The 21363-nt window shown below is 34.6% G+C and overlaps 1 protein-coding gene across 2 annotated transcripts in view; it reads left to right on the forward strand.

Annotated features, from left to right (window-relative positions):
• LOC134843771 (potassium voltage-gated channel protein Shal-like) overlaps positions 1 to 21363 on the forward strand; it is a 63777-nt gene that overhangs the window by 4417 nt on the left and 37997 nt on the right. For both annotated transcript variants that reach the window (XM_063860035.1, XM_063860036.1), the window contains exon 2: positions 732 to 894. In XM_063860035.1, coding sequence (XP_063716105.1) covers positions 732 to 894 — 163 coding nt within the window. The remainder of the gene's footprint in view (positions 1 to 731; positions 895 to 21363) is intronic.

Consider the following 21363-nt stretch of genomic DNA (forward strand, 5'->3'; position numbering starts at 1 on the left):
TCGCTTTAAGTTGTCTTCAGCTTGAATGGTTCTGCCTGATGTTATATTTGTACCTGTTTAGTTGCCTCAAGATTTGTTGTTTGAATGATCTAAATGTTTTTAGTTTTATTTGTGCTTTCGGAGGGGAGGGGCGTAGAACTTGAACCTTGGGAGATTCGAATTTTTTTATAGCTCAAAAGTTTTTTTTGGCTCAACTGTCGTCTACACTAGTATTGTCTGCTCAGTTACCGCTTAACAGTTTTTGTTTCTCAATAGTTATTGTGCACTAGCAACTTTTCGGATTTTGAGCATTAGAATGCTTTTCGGATTTCTTCAGTTTTTTTTGTGGTTTTATTTTGAGCAATTGAAAGCTTTGCAGGGAAGCTTGAAACCTCGATGTGAGTATGACTGAAATTTTTGCTAGTATCGTTTTCTTCTAATGTTTTCTATGGCTGATATTTTGACAAGAAAGATGAGAAAAGACACAATTTTTGTGATTGTTTCTTAAATTACATTTTTCTGACTCGTAAGAAAAACTCTCCCAGAAACCCAAACTCTCCTAGAAAAACGGAATAGAAAAAACTCGAATATAAGAAACGGTATAGAAAAGTACTTATAAACCCTCCTAGAAAAACGGATTAGAAAAGAAGATCGGCTGTATTGTTGTTGTTGCCACAAAGTAACTGTACACTAACCGGTTGCTCTTTTAATATGATCAATTGTTTTATTGTGGCATGAGTTATGTGTGTTAGTTACGGAGACATGGTGCCGAAGACTCCGATGGGCAAGATTTTCGGGGGAGTTTGCAGTCTGTGCGGAGTGCTGGTGATAGCTCTGCCCGTGCCAGTCATCGTGTCAAACTTCAGTCGCATCTACCAGCAGAACCAACGAGCGGACAAACGGAAGGCCCAAAAGGTAAGCAAAGAAGCCACGTCAAAAGGCGCTTCGACTCAACTGGAGTCAAACCAAAACAAGTGCAGTATAGTTTCACCCCTCATCTCTAGAGTGTCTGAAAAAAGTACCATGCGTTGATAGTAATAGATTTACTATATCAATCGGGTCTGTTTTATTAGTCCCCCAGCATTATAAAACGAAACGGTATAAAATGAAACAAACATCAGCTCATTTGAAAGAATGAAACAAAATACAGTACGATCATCAGCGAAAGTTAGGAAACCAGCTAGATTTCTATATTAAACTATTTGAAACTAGTTTCATTTTGCAATTAAAGTGATTATTTTTTAAAATCTCTAAACAAAATATCAGCGTAGCGACTGGAAGAATCAGGCTGTATTAAACTATTTGAAATTATTATCTAAAATAAAATATCAGCGTAGTGATTGGAACAATAAGGCTCAGAAGGTATCCAGAATGTCGAAGTCACTGGCGCATATGGTCTGAAATGAGAAGCGTAAGTGTTCGGAGATATCTCGGTTTGTTCATTTGAGCCTTTTTGTTTCGACCATTAAAAATGGGGTGGAACTTTGTACTAGGGTGTGTTTTAGTTTTTTTGTTTGTTTTCCACGCAAAATCAGGTACCACAAATAATCATCGGACTGGGTTGAGTGATATATCATATTAAAACCCTTTCAGTCTTGATTCGAACGACATTAAAAATTAAATCCACTGTCTAGAGGAACCGATTTGAAATTTATGGTTTTTTTGTGTAATTTCGACCAAATAAAGTGACGATAACTTGATAAATTTGTCATTTAGGCTAAAAAAAACATGATTTTTCAAAACTCGTTTTGAAAGCTATATTTGGCACTTCCCTGGCTAAAAAATTCAGAAAAATGTATAATTATTGTTAAAAAATAGAAAAAATTTCGAATTTTTTTTTTGAAATTTTTCTTCCAACTTTTTGTTTGGTATTCTTTTTTTGAAGGCAACTTTTATCGATAATGCCGAATTTACTAATTGTTCACGCATGTGTATAGTTTTATCATCCTGACCTGTACAAAAAAACTAAATTAATTTGAAGAACTTAATAATTTGAAGAACTTTTATTTGTAGTTTTCATGAATATGGTCGGAACATTCTGTGCTTCTTGCAAATCAACCGGCTATCCTTGTTAACCTAAAAAGTATATGCTAATAATTTTTATAGAAAACTGCTATATCAAAGTTCGGTGACAATCTTCTTAGCATTTTCAACTTAATTTTTATGGAATGCAGAAAACAAAGGTCTTAACAAATGCCTTAGTCTAACTCTAAAATTATTGATATTGTGAGTGTGAATGCCTATTCAGAAAGGTAGCACAGAGTTTTTAATTTTTAACCAGCCATGACTTTTCACATCGCGTTTTACTTTTGTTCTTTTTTCAACTAAGTTGATAAACCATTGGAAAACATGTTTGCATATTTTGATCACCAATAGTAGTAACTTGATACAAAGTTAACTGTGGGGTAGATTGTTTAATGAGATTCATTTTTATTTTAGGTCTGCCTATGCAAATTTTTGTGAAAAAAAAACATTTTTTTTTCTGCGTGTGTTTATTGTTATTTTTCGGTTTTCACTCTTTCATGCGCTATACAATCATTTGCTCGCTTTCAGCACTTAACCTAGTTCGGAATAGCGTTTTCCTAAAATTAGAATCAAAAACGTGAAATGGCCGAAATGGTGCGAAAAAATTGAAATGACTAAGTGTTGGAAACTTAAGCCACCCGAATACGTACTAGTACCCCCCATCCCCGGGGATACATTATATTGGACATATGCTTAAGATCAAAGGCGAAGTACTGTGTTCTGTTTTATTGCTTTATTTGATGACCGCTTCAATCTCTCTCATTTTCCTTTTGTCTCTCTCCTTGTTTCACGCGCATTAAAAATTGATTCCCGCTTATAGAGCTACTTTATTTTATTTTTCTCGTCACATGCTTTCAGAGGGACAGAAGGGGGGGTTTCCGGTAGCTATTCTAAGACCATTGTTACTACACCAACGTTTTTCGTTTGTTATTTTTGTAAAATAGTTTTTTTAGACGACGTAGTTTGTTTTTCATAATTTGAGGCTTAAAATTAAGAGCTTTAGGTTTCAGTCAGAATTTGCAGTCAATAGATAGACGACATTTTAGACAGCGTCTTGCAGACTGAAAAAATATATTGACAAAAGAAAATGCCTGGTTCTCCCATTAAGAAACCGTTTTGTTCGACTTCCCTGTAATACTCAAACAAAAAGCACTGTCTGATTTAAAAATGTATTCAAACTGTATGTTAAGTAGCATAGGCGAAGCGCTGCCTTCGTCTGTATAATTCGGTGACTGGACACTTGATAATAATTTTGTTATCCGAAGCGGCTTTTCCCTTTTTTCCAGGTTTTTAGCTGTGTATTAAATGATAAAATACACCTAATCAAAAAAAATATTTCGCTCTGATGTCTTTTCATGCACTGTGAACCATTTTTGCATGCTGAGAAGGGGATTCATTAAGCAATATTGATGTATCTGCTTCGATATTTTTCCGCTTGGAATATATTCCTAATTGGTACAACAAAAGAGATCGAAAAGCATATCCGTTGGATACCTTTAATCTGTTCATATGATTTTCACTTTTTTTTTCGGTTCAGGTGCTCTCTCGCCCATGCTGTTTAATAAATATCAACCGATATCAAAGTCTATTTTACAACGGATATTTGTTTTTTTCCTTAAATTTCATGGAGCATCTTCATTTGATATTACCAGTGCTGGTAAATGATATAAGCCCTTTGCTTAATTGAATCATTTTCTAATTCTCTTGCTCATGATAGTAGTAATAATTAGATATATACGGTGGTATCTACTTGAATACTGAAATCTAGGCACTGTTTTTTTGGAGAAAGGGATCGGTATGCAAGTGGAGCTCATTTTGTTTCCACGCAATTTAATGTTTTGGATTTTTTTTAGTAAACAAGTAATTCCGAAAAAATTCAGAAAATGAGTAAAAAAACTTGTATCAAGGCAAATCACTGGATGTTCCGATTTCCCTCAAAAGTATCTGCAGGATCCCCTCACAAAAAATGGTGTCCAAATTTGGTCAAAGTTTACCATTAAGTGTCAAAACATTTATTTTTTAAAAATAATTCCTCTCAGCGCAGTTTTTTTAAGAGAATTACAGTGTACATAAAAACCCAATAGCAATTCTAATTTTTTTTTAGAAATCCCCCGACTCAATAAGATATCTTGATCAATCCCTGGTCTGAGTTAAAAGGATTCAATTTATTTTTTTGAAATTTTTGACGAACTTATTTGTCCAAATTCGATGGATATGTCTTTAATATGTTGCCACACATCACTGAAGTTTATTTGGTGTACTTGATTTTTCATGATCGAGTTGTAGCTTTCGAATTTCGTATCCTCGGGGCAATTGGTCTGACAACACGAAAAATTTTGTCTAATGGAAGCATAAGCTTATAATATTATGACCAGGGGTGGATCTAAGATTTTTTTAGGTCGGCTAAATTGATTGTCTGTGCTCTCCCAAATCACTATAAAGACCCCGTTTTGACCAAATTTGATGCGCGGGAGGCAAATTAAAAAAAACTGCCCCAAAATGCTTTTTTAGGCACTTTTTGGAAAATGTTTACCAAAAAATCGAGTTTTTTCGGCGCGCGCTCCCCCCTCCTATTTTATCACGTATTTTCACAGCGAACTAGCGAGCGTTGTCTTATATTACGAATTTGCTTTTTCTAACCCAACTCGCATATAATAGTGTTCATTTTAATGGAAACAGTGTTCGAAAAGTGTTCACCGGGCAGCGAAAAAAGTAAATTATGGTCCTAAAAAGTACTTGTTAAACTTTTTTCAATTTTCATCTGATAAACGCGTAATTCGACACTTCTGCATTTTTTCCATTAAAATTTTCTAACAATCATCCAGTTTTTGCTTCAGTATACTGAAAAGTTTTTCGACTTCGAATGATGTTACCCGGGCTTGAAAGACTTTGGATAGAGTTTATCCTTTTCGGGCTTCTTGTTTTTGCGTTTTTCAGGGCAAATTAAGCTCAATTAAAATTTTTTGTGCTTCCTTTTTAAAATGAGCTGAAAAATTAAAAAGAAAAATATTTGCTTGTTTTTCACTCTCTGGTGTTCACTTTTGGTGCATAGCACTGGCAGCTTAATAGCATGTGTTCGATACTTTTTTTATTGTTGCCTTGTCTTTACTTATTTCAATCGAAGCTCATGGCGGAGATGGAGAGGACGTTAGATTCGCAATATCAAAGTCGGTGGTTTCGATTCCGGCACATAGTCAGTTATTCTATTTTTCAAAGCTTATTTTTGCTTTTTCTTTCCTAATTTCTATTTTGTCGTTTTTTCGCTTGCGTTTGCGAAGTGCAGTTTTGCCTGTGTTTACTGCATAAGCCGAACATTTTATCAAGCAAAATTATTTGTTGAGTTTGACTTAAGCTGTTTTTTAATTGGATCCTTCACCTTTTTTCGAATACGGGGGAGACATAATTCCTAAATTTAAGTTAATTTAAACTAAAATCGATGCTTCAGAGAAATTGTTAAAATGCGATATCAAAAATAAGATAGCTAATAACACGGCATAAAAGAGCACTGCTCTAGTTTTTAAATACGCGGCTAAATCAGCTTCCTTTTTATGATCCGGATTAGTCTAGAACCAGACAAATATTTGTGACGTTTTTTTTTGATGACGTTAACTGCTTTGACGTTGAATGTTTAGCTGCTTAAATGACTTGGTGCCAAAATAATGAAGTATTCACCTTTCAAATCAGACCCGTCAAATTATTCTGGTGTGACTCGAAATGATTAATGATTACAATAGGACACTAAAGCATTTTCTATAGTAGCTCTTTTGGATTCAAAATTAGCAGCAATTTTAATATCTGAAATAGTGAATTAATTGACTTCTGCTTTCAGCGTTTTTATGACCGCTTAGTGATAATTTCTGTTTTTAGGAGCTGCTACTGAATGGAGTCTTGGTCATACAATTTTAATGAAATTTTTCTGCTTCTTCAATAATAATTCATGGCCCGTGGGAGCGACTGTTTTCGCTCTGAAAGTATAACAATAAGGCTCTTTCTGCTGGGAATCAATATACATTCCGAGTGCTTTTTCAGGAAAAATGTTTTGTTTCCATTTAAATTGCTTACTTAGGAGCCGCTGGGCGAACAATCAATACATGCAATTTCTTTTAGATTTTTTTAATATTCCGGTAAAGACTTCTTTAAAATAATCTTTTTGTCTCGCTTTAAAGTTTCCATGAATTACATATGGCTCGATAACAAATTCCGTCTTCAGCCTGTGCTAAGTTTGTGTATTTCAAGTTCAACGGTTATTTTCTCTTTCTCTAACTTTGTTTTTGTTGTGAAGGAAAACTATATTGTTTGCTTTGCAATTAACATAGTGAGTGAACCATGTGGTACTCCAATATGGTACTTTTTATGCTAAAAATCCAAAAAAAGTTGTTGAAAATGTTGATAGTTCGTCAATGAAGTTTCTGTGGACTCATTCAAATATAAAATCCGACCACGATACTGTCAACCAAATGTCACACACAACTGTCACTTGTAAACATGCTTATATTCAGTATATTGTGAGTTTTCAGTAATTTCAATAAAGTTTTTTTCGGTTCCATGCAGGAGTTGATTTTTTAATGCAGTTTCCCAAAAACATATAACAAAACTGCCCAGAAACAAATCAACAAAAGATTAGAAAAAGCTATAGTTAGTATCAGCAAAAGCTTGAAATGAATTCAGATAAACTAACTTTGGAGCTCTCTATACTTTGCGCGTTATGCTCTAGTATCTACCATACTTCTAGATAGATCGTTGTCTAGTTATAACTAACTGAACGCAATTAACAACAGCTAAAGGTTGCAATGTCCCGCAGTTGGAACGCTTGTGGCGATTTTTGATTCAATTTCTACCACTAATTACTCAATATGGCACGCATCCAGAATTCTTCTTGCAAGATGATTGAATTTAAAAAAGTGAGATACAGTTGAATGTTTGCTTTTTTGTTCCGATCATCTCACGAAGCGGCAAGGAATTATGGCGTAGGGTGTTTTTGTTTGCTGTCAGGGAAAAAGAAACCACATCAAAAGCTCCCACCACAAAAAATACTGTACCAAAAGATCCCATACACTAAAATTGCCCATGCCGTAAGATCTTATTCCAATTAAAAAGATCCCATGAATTATGAGTAGTAATCTTATATATTAAATGAAAGTCCTAATGCGCTATGGACGCAACGTTTTAATTTTTCTATCGAGCACAACGTTTAAGAATCATTCAAAGCAACCATCAGAGAAAGATGAACTCGATCCAACTTCAAGGCCAGACAGTACTTGCCTATTTTTGTCCAAAATTTTGCGTTTACAGATTCATTTTAGTCTGAAACGAAAAACTGAAAACAGCAGCCTTCATGCTGAGAAATTTTTTTTCGGAAACCGATTCGGCCCAGGAAATAAATATTTCAAAGTTTCATAGCTTTATCATTCAAAAGTTTATACCTATAAATCTGGCTAAGAAAAACTGAAACTTTTCGCGTACCGATTCGGTCTACACAATAACTTGAAAAAGTTCAAGAGTTTCATAGCTTTATCATTCAAAGTTTTATAGCTATAAAGCTTGCGTAGAAAAACTGTAACTTTTCGCGTACCGATTCGGTCCACGAAATAACTTGAAAAATTTCAAAGTTTCATAGCTTGAATAGCTTGTTTAGAAAACTTTAAGCTTTTCGCAAACTGATTCAGTTTATAGATAACTTGAATTATTTCAAAATTTTTTTTTAGCTAAACAAGCTTGCTTAGAGCAACTTAATTGTTTCACGAATTGATTCAGTCTATGAACTAAATTGAAATATTTCAAAGTTTCGTAGCTTTTAAAGCTTGCTTAGAAAAACTATAATTTTCCGCGAACCGATTCGGTCTACACAATAACTTGAAAAAGTTCAGAGTTTCATAGCTTTATCATTCAATGTTTTATAGCTATAAAGCTTGCGTAGAAAAACTGTAACTTTTCGCGTACCGATTCGGTCCACGAAATAACTTGAAAAATTTCAAAGTTTCATAGCTTGAATAGCATGTTAAGAAAACCTTAATCTTTTCGCAAACTGATTCAGTTTATAGATAACTTGAATTATTTCAAAATTTCTAGCTGAAAAAACTTGATTAAAAGAACTTATTTGTTTCACGAACTGATTCAGTCTATGAACTAAATTGAAATATTTCAAAGTTTCGTAGCTTTTAAAGCTTGCTTAGAAAAACTATAATTTTTCGCGAACCGATTCGGTCTACACAATAACTTGAAAAAGTTCAGAGTTTCATAGCTTTATCATTCAAAGTTTTATAGCTATAAAGCTTGCGTAGAAAAACTGTACTTTTTCGCGTACCGATTCGGTCCACGAAATAACTTGAAAAATTTCAAAGTTTCATAGCTTGAATAGCTTGTTTAGAAAACTTTAAGCTTTTCGCAAACTGATTCAGTTTATAGATAACTTGAATTATTTCAAAATTTTTAGCTAAAAAAGCTTGCTTAGAGCAACTTAATTGTTTCACGACTTGATTTAGTCTATGAACTAAATTGAGTTATTTCAAAGTTTCGTAGCTTTAAAAGCTTGCTTAGAAAAACTTAAACTTTTCGCGAACCGATTCGGTCTACACAATAATTTGAAAAAGTTCGAAGTTTCATAGCTTGAATAGCTTGCTTAGAAAAATTTAACTTTTGGTAAAAGATTCGGTCTACAAAGCGCTTGGATTTTTTTCAAAGTTCATGGCTTGATTAGCTCGCGCAGAAAATTTTATTTTCGCAAAAGTTTCCTAGTAAATAACTTCTTGATTAAGTCAATTTTGAATTTTCTTTCGAACTGATTCGCTCTATTAAATCGCTTCATTAGCTCGCCTAAAAAAAACTAAATTTTCGCAAAAAGCTTTGATCTAAACAACTATTTGATCTATTTCAATTGATTCTAGCTTCAATAACTTGCTTCAGTGAAACTGAGAGTGTTTTTGCCAACCAATTGGCAAATAGAGTGTTTTTGCCAACCTATTTGCTCCATGCAATTACTTAAAAAATTGAAGAGCAATAGCTTGAACAACTTGCTTAGAAACCTTTTTGCACTCCTATTCGCTTCACGAAATTAACTTGAGCTATTTAAAGTTTCGTAGCTTGAATAGCTTGCTCAGAGTAAGTTTCATTTTTTCGAGAACTGATTCGTTCTATGAAACGTAAAGTTTTCAAACCGATTTACGATCTGGCTCAGCTAGAGATTTCGAAGTTTCATAGCTTGATCAGAACAGCAACTGTTTTTAGCGAGCTGATTGATTACTGGAGAAAGGCTTGCTAGTCACAAGTAAATCGAGTAGTAATCAGAGTAATGATACCTCAATTAGTTTCGCGCTATTAATCAACAACGCAAATCTCAGATTAGCCATTTCAAATTGGACTCAGTTTTTTGGATTAACACAATACCAGCATGTTTTCCATTTAGTTGTAATATGGTATTGAATTCGAACAGCTCTATCAAAACCGTACATTCTTTATTGTCTAGTTTTTTTTTAATTCATTGAATAATCAAAAAAGATTTTTCTCAAATTTCTTACTTGGGAACCTCACAAAAGGGTCAACCACTTATTTTTCTTGATGGAACTGATTTTCAAAAGAAACGTGAAACAAAGACAACCTTACACTGGCACTGCAGCAAATGGAGATCATATTACTGCCCGAAAGCTTTACTCACCTTTTGGGGCGAGATAATCTGAAAGAGCAACAAGCATAATCACGAACTCAACGAAGTACGCTCAGACGCTCGACAGTTATTTCAGCAAGTGAAGGAGACGGGCAAGTATCAATTAAATCCGGTAAAGAGCCAGATCATCGCAGTTAGTTTAAAATTGTTGCGACACGAAAAAGCAACACAACTCTTTTTGCCATCCCGGTCGGCGATAACGCAAACTCTTAACATATGTAAACAGAGACACACCTGCCCACTATTGTCACAGACCATCATTTCGAAATACCGGATCGTATTAACCATTTTATCTTTTCGATAGCAGTTTGTAAAAAAAAATTGGCGCTTCTTAAGTGAGATATCATAGTTATTGTGAAAGAAATCAGAGCTACATCTATCAATTGCATGCGTTAATATACTAAGCAGATAGTTCCTGTCTAGCTTATACATATCCGCTACAAACTTATTGTCTTAATTCGGGCTCAGGACCTAAAAATAACTTACGAGGTCGATTTGATTTGAATTCGGAAAGTGTTCTAAAAGTGAGTTCTTCCTAGGTTTGGACTTTTATGAGTTATTCGGTTGCTTCGTTTGCGCGGAGACTAGCTGAAACTTTTAAATATAGTGCTTGTTGCTTTTCTTGAGTTAATTGAAATGGTTGAATAAGTCTACCTCTGTTACTTTGTATTTTTGTAATTCCGGCTCTAGCAAGACCTCATTCGAAAAATGGCTATAAGGTGTTCAGAACGCTTGAAATTCGTGCTGTGAGATCCTAGTACTTCTTTTTATATCTCATTGTATATCTCGCATTGCGTCTTTTCAGTTATACCCCCCCCCCCCACTGAATTATGAAAAAAAATAAAAAAATTATTATATCATTGGGACACTGTTGCTAGGAAATGCAACAGAAATGCTACTATATTATTATGGGACTGGTTAAAATGAGCCAATTTTACTTAATTGAGCCTCAAAGTGACTTTTTTCTCCAATTTTATTATTATTATTATTATTAATATTTTTTCTCAGCATAAAGTTCATTAAAAGGATGCTAAAAGCGTTTTTAATTGTCGCTAAGTTGGCAATTTTTTCCAATTTCGAAAGCTTGATTTAACGCTCGGGATATGAGCCCTGCATTTTTAAGGAAAATCAGTCAAAGTGTAAGAAAAAAATTCATTTTCATTTTATATTATTTAGGGGGGGGGGGGAGTATAACCGAAAAGACCCCTCGCATTTACTAAAACGAAATTTAAAAATTCAAATGACAAATAAAAACATTTAAATGCACATTTTTTGGTCCCTTGCTGGTTACAAACAAGTTCAGAATTTTTATACGAGTGATATGATGGAAATAATAGTATCATCAACATTTCAATTTCAATAAAGGGCGCTTGAAGTTTTTTGTCGATCAAAGTTCGAATTTAATAATGCACGCTTATCCGGCACGATTTTAGAAATTTTTTAGCAGAAAGTCACTAACTTTGACCCCTAGCAATTATATAAATGCAAATGCCATTTGTAGTGATGCAGTCGAGTTGAATTTTTGTTTGTCTAATTTGCATATTCTACTTTGGGTTTATTTGTAAGTATGCAATTGACCTTTTTTTATTGTCATCGCTGTTGCCCTCCTGATTTCGTTTTTTTATCAGCTCGCCTCAACCCACCTGTCTGCCTTTTCTTCTGCCACTTTAGGCCCTCTAAAGTCGCCTTTGCTTGAGGACGTATCATATAGCATACATCTCAGAATGCATAATGCCGCTTCGTATATTTTTGAGGGTTTCCTTATGTAAGTTTTAATGAGAAATGATTTTTATGTGGCTTAAATTGTATTTTGTATTTTCACTTCAAAAATTTTTTGATTGCTATTTTCTGATAAATCACGCGGTCGAATACAAGAGGATGGCGTTAACGAACAGATGATGATGATGGTGATATTAGATGATTCAGCATCCCAGTGGTATTTGAACTTAAGGATACGCCAGACGCTTTTGTTTTTTCCAATAAATCGAATATGTTGTGAACTAATTCCTTCCTTTCTCTTACCATCGCCGCATTCTCCGAATGTACTTCACTCTTTTTCTATCCACTCGGTAGAAAAAGGAAGCTGATTCCCAATTGGTATTTTTGTTTCCAAGTTCTTTTTTTCCCGGTGCTATTGTTACAACTTGTTCTCAAAATAGTTTTCGCGAAACAATACCAAGTGATTTGATGGAGAAATTATGTCTTTCTTTTTTCAACCATTAGGCGGGAATAGAGGAAAGGGAAGGGGAGTGATTTGGCGATTTTTCTATACTCATTCGTCTTAAATTTTTTGGTCTGGGGCTATCGGGTTGCTTTTCGCTTGAAGCGTGAACAATTGATTGTTCGCCTGTTTCCGATTTGGTCGCTGCTTTGATCCTGTAGGAATGAATTTTTTTTTGAAATCTGAGTAGTTTCCTTTGCCGTTTCCGGAAACGGACAGCTCTATTTACCTCTTTTCATGTAATGACGAGTGCCTCTTATGTTTTGAATTGACGAGTCAACAAGCGGAAAAATTTCTAAAGTGTCTGTAAATAGAATTCTTGTCTTGAAACAATGTTCTTACATATGATGCTCAGCTTACATAAAGTGAGAAATTGTGGTAAGAAAATTTTCAATTTTACAGAGGTTTTTTCGTATTTATTGTACTGATTTTCGAAGAAAACGGAATACTTATGCTTGGGGTGATTTTTTTTGTTCTGTAAACTTTGCCGTCTGGACTAAGGGGTTACTTCCTAACGTACTTCTCTTGCCTGTGTTGAGACCGGCAAGGGGAAGATCAATTCCAGCACGTTTCTACAATATACCTTTTGAAAAGATTTTTTAGTAGGCGTAGGTTTCCTGTATCGAACTCTGCTGCGCTCCCGTTTTCTCGACCCGGCTGTTTTTATTTGACTTCAGTCTCAACTCGCAAGATGTTTGATGGCAATTAACTTCAAGATAACTAATAATTATCCAAAAATACAAGGCCTATAGTATGGCGAGATTATAATCTATCAATTATTGAGATATATGGGTCTGCGAGTAATCGAATTAATTGCCTCTCGCAATTCAAATTGACAGTAGCCTCTAATCCAGTGAATTCGTTCTTTCTAAAGGATTCCCGACATCAATTTTGCCGAAATCAAGATCCGACATCAAGCCCACATAAGTTCCCGACATCAAGTCGACTCAAAGTTTTGCACTTGCGTCACAACAGACCGACTTGCCGTTTTAAGCTCTAAAATTGTTCTACCTATTCGAGATTCTCCGGTACCCTCCAATTCCTTGTTTTTGTTACCCCTGACATGAGCAAGGGTTTTCCATTCGAGTACTAGACTTTTTTTCCTGTAAATAACTTTGTTCTAGGAAACGTCAAAATAAGAATGGTAAATACAGCTATTGTACTGTACGCATAATACGTTGTAGTTGTTTTAGTGTTTTAATTTTTTATTGCTGTTCGTAATTTTTCTAATCTTTACTTCGTATATTTAATTTTTTGTAATTTTTATTGGCGTATTGATCTATGTTTGAGTAGCTCCATGAAAACATATTTTTTACGCTTCCCTCTGCATCGCCCAGAATGCTAAAAACTTTCATCGAATTTATAGTTTTTGGTTATTAGCGCGGGACTAAGTCGCCGGAGGGCTCCAATCACTGGTGTCTGTTTTCGGTATTTGCGTCTATTGCCGCCATAAAATCAATATGCCCTCGCTGAATATTTTGCGTAAATTGTCTATTTCGGTTAAACGAGTTGTTTTACCCAGTTGCTTATAACTCTTGGTCTGACCGGCGGATTTGCTTGAAATCAAAATACATGATGTGCCCTGTCATTTTCTATCGTATCCGAATGTTTCTGCTTCTTGCGTTCACTGAGGCTGTTAAATGGTTTCCAGAAGCCGGGGTGTAAGCTATTTACTTAGGCCATAACAGCGGAAGTAGGGGTCCAGGATGTCTGGAATTCTAAACTTAAGCTTCCCTCAACTAGGTCTGTTTGCATTTCCGGGAACTGTTATCACGCAGGCCCAGCGGTCAAAAGGTCTGGGTTTTTGCATGCCCGGGTCAAATCATCTTTATTATCCGTCCAATAAAATTCATGAAGTTAACTTTGTTGCTTCCAATTCGGGGGGTTTGCCGATTCTGTTCCACCGATATTTTCTCGCATAGGAGGGAATAATTCTTTAAAGATTCGAATTATTTTAGATTTGACCAAAAGTTTATTTTTCTACTTGTCTTATTGGACTAATCAATTTTATGTGTAGGTTGCTATGACATCTAATACAGAAGAATTCCCAATTTTACATATTCAGTCAATTTTTGGCGATCGAAATTATAATTTTTAACATCAAATCCCTGAAGTCAAATGTGAAAATAAATTTTTTCTCCGATCATTTTTTGCAAATTTCGGAGAATTTGAACAATGCCAATTTGGCCATGCTCTGGAATTATTAATGCGCACTTTGAAGATTTTTTTCATAATGCTGAAAGAGTAATGCAAATTATTTATGCGTGGCGAATTATCCCGCGCAACGAAATCGTTCCAAATTGAACTGAGGCTGGCTAATCTGTCGTATTAATTTCGTGCGCTTCAATTTTTCACATTTGATGTTTGATATTGTCCAAAATTTATAGTTTATCATTATTTTCTTTTCTGAATAACTATTCGATATAAATTAAGTGGCTCTCAGAATGTTCAGGGCTTTGCCCTGATATACGAGCAAGTCTTGTTAAGATCGTCTAGTCGTCCTACTTTATATCAGCTCCATTTTTCTTTGATGATTTGGCCTTTGAGAATAGAGACAGAATTGTTGGTCGGGGCGCCGGAGTAATCCTGGGGCTGGATTAAGCGGGCAACTTGCTGTTTTCCAAATCCCATTTTCTTCAACACTTAACACGCTAAACGTTCTTGTTTCGCCAAATAGACTTGTCTCGCATAGACTAATTGAAAATGTATACGGCTTTCAGTAAATTTTCTGTCTCTTACAGTTGTGTTGTTTTAGTATTTGATTTACATAATTGAGGTCAAAACAAGCTAGTTTTCGCCAGTTTGAGAAATTGGACTGACATATGGTGCGAAGGGTACATTTTGATATTTAAATGTCAACGGTACATAAACCGATATTCCTCTAACTAAAATGCGAACGCTTTAGATGTTATTAATGTGGCAGATGCTGTTTTAATGCCTGTTAGCTTAATGTATACATACATTCCAGTCCATTAATTCCTGGAAAAATTGAGAGTTTGTTCAGTTATGGAATGTTATGCGATTCTGCTGTGGTGTCGGTTGCAGTTTTGATTTTCAAAAAATTTCTATAATATGTTTGATTACCAGTTGCATGTAACATGACTATTTTTGGCTGGTAAAACGCAAAGTTAGAATGCCAAATTCTACCAAATGATAATGAACAAAATTTGAGATCTTAAGTTTTATGGCCCTCCAGGCTATTTACCCGCCTATGGTGCACGTACAACAATATCGCGTTGAACGCGCTCGTTTTGCGGAAATGTTGATTAAACTGTCTGATATCTCATGCGTATTCGAAAAAAAACTGAAAAAGAAGCAATTAGCAGACAGTTATAATAGCAGAAAGTTAAGTATACATGCTTTTTGATTGCTCAAAACATCGAAAAGTAAGCTCATAAGCAGAATGCTAGAATTGATTTCTGTTAAGACCACTAAAAATGAATAAATTGAAAGTCTTAACTTTGTTTGCTGTGATAAAGTCTTATTCCGCAAAAATATGTTCTCAGCATTTTCACTTAGGAGAAGCCTAACTAGTCTTGCGATTTACCAAGAATTTTGTTGTTTAGATATTGTGTCTGCCATTAAAAGCAGACCACAGTTTAATCCGATATTTTTTCCTCAGGGATTTTTGTCACAGATTGCTAGCGTTGCTAAGTCTTCAGATAGCCATGATTCAACCAAGCAAGCAATTCATTGTATTATTTGAATTAAACAATCCTGCAATGCATTAAAGTGTTGGCAAGTCGAGACACATTGTATTAAACTGGATCTTAAGAAAGAGCTACAGGTTACTGCTCCGCTAAGTGAATTGTTCCGACCACCCATTTGGGCGAGAAAACTGATTTGAATTTTTTGGTATTCAGACTCAAATTTAGTGTCTCAAACTCAAATGCCGACATATCAATGATGACCAATTTGTCACTCTAAAGAATTAAACCTTTAATAAATTAATAAATATGTGGCAAAAACATAACATACCTTCTAGATTTATCATCTCACTGAAATTTTAATTGCTAAAAAAATATGTTGTATTATTAATTTTTAGTTTAATCATATTTGTGATCCGAACATTTTATGCTACTTATCGGCTATCCGTGTTGAGGTTACAAAAACTGAAAGTCACTGGAAACGATTAAGTGCATTTTCAGTTTGTTACTTGTGATTCTTCTAGGTCATACTGTTTACACATTCTATTCGCAAACTTTATCAAACAATCAAGGCTAAAAATTCATTTCACGAGCAAATGTGTGTATTTAAGAAGCTGCATCTTAGTATCAACAGAGTTTGCCAATGAGCTGTTTGTCCACGGAACTATTATTTAAAAAATTGATTTAACCATCTGCTATCGTACGGGATGTTTTTTAGAGTGTCAATTAACGAATTGATTTATCACTTATATAGGTACAGGGGCGGATTAAGGGGGGGCGGGGGGGCGGACGCCCCCCTCTCAGGGATTCGACCCCCTGCCGACCCAAAGGGTCCCCCCTTTGATACTCTTTCAGAAATCCATTTTTGGCGGACCGACCCTAAAATTTTTCTAAAGGCGCCTTTGGCGCCAATAAATACTAACTTTGAGGGGGAGCGCGCGCCAAAAAAAAACGCAATTTTTTTGTCAACATTTTTCAAAAAGTGCCCAAAAACGGCTTTTTTGACTGTTTTTTCAAAAATTTGCCTGCGGCGCAGAAAACTTTGCCAAAATAGGGGCAAAACAGTGCTTTGGGAGAGCTCGAAAAATCAATTTGGTTGAACTAAAAAAAAAAAGGTCGTCAAAATTTTGGAAATATTTTGGAAAATCCGCCCCCCCCCTCGAGAAAATCCTAGATCCGCCCCTGTATAGGTAGTCTTAGTTTTTTCCAGAAAGTTGTTCTCGCTCTTATTTTATTTTTTGCATTTTGTTTTTTGGTTGTTGTTTAAAAAATCAATTTAACTGCATTTGTAGAAGGAGGATGGACCAAACTTGAAGAGTTCAAACACGTGAATGAGTTTGTTTCAAAAATCATTTTTTGGAATTCTCAGCGAAAAAACAACAAACTATTCACAAAGTTATTACTATTCGTGATAATTTTGATTAAACTAGCCAGCTTGATAGCGCAGTGTAGTAGTGCGAAGCTTTTTTTCAACTTTACTCGCAAATAAGTGTTCATTAATTTGATGACAATTTTGTTTTGTTCACAATATTGTAGCCTTGGAATTTCATACCATCTGTTCTCTGCTATATTTGCGGCTAGTGTTTGAGATTTTTTAAGCGTCCGTAACAGGATGATTAGCGTGTGAGATTCATAATATGTTGATCGCAGATCGAATCCGAGGCTTATTTCTACTTTTTCTTATTTCACTTTATTTGTGTTGAGCTGCTTTTTTTTGTCGTGTCCTCGTTAGTGTTTACGAGGCGCAGCTTCGCCTCTGTAAAAAAGATTTTAATCAAAGTTAATTCGTGTTAATCAAAAATAATTCAAAATAAATAAAGATTATTGAAATTCAAGGTACTTGAACATGAGATAATTTTTGGCCCAAGTTCGAAAAATGAAAGTTTTTTATCTTTTTTTTGGTTTCCCTGAGTTAATTACACTTTTTTCAACTGTCTCTTGGCTATGTTTGTTTTGGATCAACCAGAAGCCCGGGGTAGGTATCGAAAAAGTGTCAATGAACGAAATGAAGGCCCTTCATTTAGATGATGCTTTTTTCCGTTAGTTTTTCTAACACTCGATGTTTTTGTTTCACTGATTTTCGATTTGCTTAAAAAGTTTTCTTCGTATTCATTTGCTGAATGACAGATTAGAATAGGATTTCCAAATACAAAAAATTAAATAACAAAACAGTGTTTTTTAATTTCAAAACTTACCAGCGGATTAAAAACCTTTTTTAATGATCCAGTTTTTTCAAATTGGACTAATTTTGTCAGAAGGTGCCAACTGTAAAAGATGGTTGTATTTCAAAAAGGGTTTTGTTACGAATATCTTCCCTATAAAGAAACAATTGAACAGTTAAGCATATACGAATTTGGTACCTTGTTAATTATCCCCCCCCCTTGCAATATGGGCAAATAGTTAACAAGATCCTCAAAAAGTTCTACGACATCATATATTTTTTCCTCGAAAATGCCTCTGTGCTGTTCCATGGCTTAGTTCCACTACAGGATATCTTAGTTCCATGGCTTAGTTCCATTGCTGATCTATTACACTTGCGACAGCACGTGTGTCGCAATAGGGTACAAAACGTATGTAAATTTTGTTCGTCTTCTCACTTGCCGATAATTGGCTTTCTCGGCTTGTTTCTTCTAAAATAAATTTCACTTGTGACAAATAGGGGTATGAAATAGTATTTTTCATCATTTTTACCCTTGTGATTAGCAATTATACTGTTTCGCGTAAATAACTTAGTTCACAGAATGGTCAGTTTAGGAATGGTAAGTTTCACTGCTGACTTGCTCAATTTCTTTAAAGTTTAATTAAAACTACCATCAATTTGATAGTAATTGGGTGAACTTCTTTTTAAGTAATAACTAAGTTTTCAAATGAATTTCTTGAAAGATATTGATTGATTTTTTCCGTTTTTATGCCATTCATTTTTTCTGCTATGGTTGTTTTGGCTTACTCTCTAAAGCATGGATACTCTTTTTGATTTCAACGGTTTTACTATAATTGGAAATTCAGTAATATTCATTTTTGGCTTGTATTATATCGGTTTGGTCAATTTATGTTGCGAAATTTCGAGGACAACTTCAATTCCTTTGCGATTAAGTGTTTTTGTTGAAGTAGTTTTTTTTTTCAACTTTTTTCACATGAAGTTTTTGTTTTAGTTTTTTCATTTTCTTTAATTTTCATTTTCCAGACTTCTGTCTGTTTTTCCATTCAATATCTCGTGACGTTATGTTTTTTTTGTTCGCTGAAAGTGTTGCCTCTGCCAATTTTGTTCTTAGTGACTTCTGGCTCATTTTTGTCGGCTAGCTTGCCATGCTACTCTTGAGATGTATCGCAGATGGATGGTCCGAAGCTCGCCTCTGTGTATGAATGTTTTCCTTCAAGTATCCCAACATGCGGAATATCAACTTATTTCTGCTAAATTTTAGGTTTCAAATGGGCTTGCATTTTTTATGCGAACTTCAACAGGAGGGTTTTCTTTTAGCGAAACTGACTAAAACGTTACCTTTTTGTGGAGGAAATTATAAAGAGAAATTTTTGATATGGTGTTATTTCAGAGACTTTTCAGGCGTGGTTCCGGTTCCAAAAAGTTGTTTCAAAAAATTCCTGGTCCGAGAAAAACTTCTGTTCGGAACCTTCTGAGTTCATTTACAGCAAATGGCTACTGTTTTTTTTTCAATGTCATCGAATGCATGTATACTACAGATGCCTTAGTTGGACTTCATTGTCACTTCATTTGGGAGAAAAAAGATTTTCCAGTGAGAAAAGAGCTAATTGAGGAAAAATGCAGCTTGGTTTTTAGTTCCAAAAGCTGATTTCATTTTTCAGGTTTTCCAGAGGAATATCAAAACTGTTAATTGACCCAATTTTCAAATTGGATTCATTTTGTCAAGAAAAGTTTCAGTATAAAAATTCTCGAAGTTCACAGAGTTGTAAGTTGACTTAACCATTTTTCTATGAAACTCAAAAATTGATTTAATCTTTTTTCTAAGAAACTCAAAAGGTTTCGAAAAATTTTTTCCCGTTTTCTGTGAGCTCAATAACTCGTGTCCCATTATAGATTGGCTTCAGTTTTAAAGTGTCTATGAACGTAGTTCGCGATGATTTTTTTTTCCGTTATTTTTCCAGGAAAAGTCTTGAAATTTGTTCAGGCTGAAATTCACTTTTTCGCGGATTGTTTTTTCATTTTTTTTTCCATTTCAGTTCATTTGCTTTGTTATAAAAAAGGCAAACTCCCCCATCGAACAGCGAAAGCGTAAAGGTAACGCAAAACGTGATTAACTTCTAGTTTCGAAATATGACTTTGATTTACAGATTTCCCAGCGAATTAATTTTAACCATTGATCCACTTTTCTCAAATTGAGTCAATTTTATCAAAAAAAGTGTCAATCGTAAAAAAAAAACTGTTCTGGAAATTCAAAGAGCTATAAGGCCATATGTTTTTTCTTTGAAATTGGAAAGTTAAGATTTGTTCAAAAAATATGCTAGTATTTTTTTCTGTTTATTGCGTTCATTGACTCTTTTCCAATGGTCTGTTGGCTATGTTTTTATTTTAAGTCTCCCGCTTTGGTAGCAAATTTGAAATGAAGTTTTATCATCATGACTTCAAATCAAAACATAACTTTTTCCTGGTGATTGAATGGATACTTGAGATAGTTTACAAAAAACAGTCGAATTTCGTTAATTTTTCTTATATCCAAAAGTGCCAATTTGGGTAACTTCGAAGTAATGGTTTCGTTCTTATTTTTAAGCCATTGCATTGTTTGTTAGCTCTCTGTTGTCTCTAAAAGTGAACCTCGATTAGACTATTCTGCAATCATCGTGCAACCATACGGCGTGTTTTCAACTCACAAAGTCAGTATTTATATTCAAATCGAATATAGACTTTTTTTGGGCTAACAACTTGTTTAACAATCACTTGAATCACTTGGTATATTGTTTCATAATCAAATCAAATTTTCAAGCGTCTCCGGTACACCTAGTCTGGAGGTAACGAATACTCCTGGTACGGCGTAGGTCCTGGATTTGAATCTGACCAGGACCTGTTTTTCTTTTTCGAACGGTAAACAATCAGTTTCAAAAAATTGGTCCGTTCGTTATTTGTTTGCTAATTTTTTCATTGTAGTTGTTTTTTATATCTTCATTTACTCCTGCAATTTGTAATTCTACTAGGCTTGACTTCGTATATTTTTCATTTTTTTTTGCTTAAAATTTTTTCGGTCTAAATAATTTCGGCTTATATTTTATCGTATTACTAACCCAATTTTGGGTAGTTCGAGGGAAACATAGTGTGTTTGCTTTCCTCAGGATCGAGCCACACGGTAAACATCTCAGAATAGAATTTATAGTTCATGATTTTTAAATTTTCATTAAACGCCGTCGAATGTGTTTCTGGACGTGTTTTCCGCAAAAAGAACATCATCCCAGACAACATTTTCAAGTTTTTTAATTGTGTTTCCATCAAAAAATTTTCCGTTTTCTTTCGACTTAGTACTTCTTTTTGTTTCCTATCTGTTAGCTTGCAATGCTATTTTTGTGCTATCGCAATTGATGCGAAGCTCTGCTTCATCTCTGTGTTCTATTAGTGGTATTTTTTTTTTTGCAAGATTCATGGCGTCTAAATAATCAAAGGTGTCTTTATATTGCAAGGCAGAATTTTTGAATCCAATGTTCTGCTCAAAAAGCGGCTTCTTGATTTTTATTATTAGTGTTTTGTGAGTGGGGTGCTCCCGTACGCGATGTCATGGCTGATGACGCTTTGCCCTCCACCCAAGTTTTTATTTTGCATTAATACGGATAAATATGCTAATTTGTCAAAATATGGCAGGGATGATTTA

The sequence above is a fragment of the Symsagittifera roscoffensis genome, chromosome 4, assembly GCF_963678635.1.
Source record: "Symsagittifera roscoffensis chromosome 4, txSymRosc1.1, whole genome shotgun sequence".
In the NCBI taxonomy this organism is placed as follows: Eukaryota; Metazoa; Xenacoelomorpha; order Acoela; family Convolutidae; genus Symsagittifera; species Symsagittifera roscoffensis.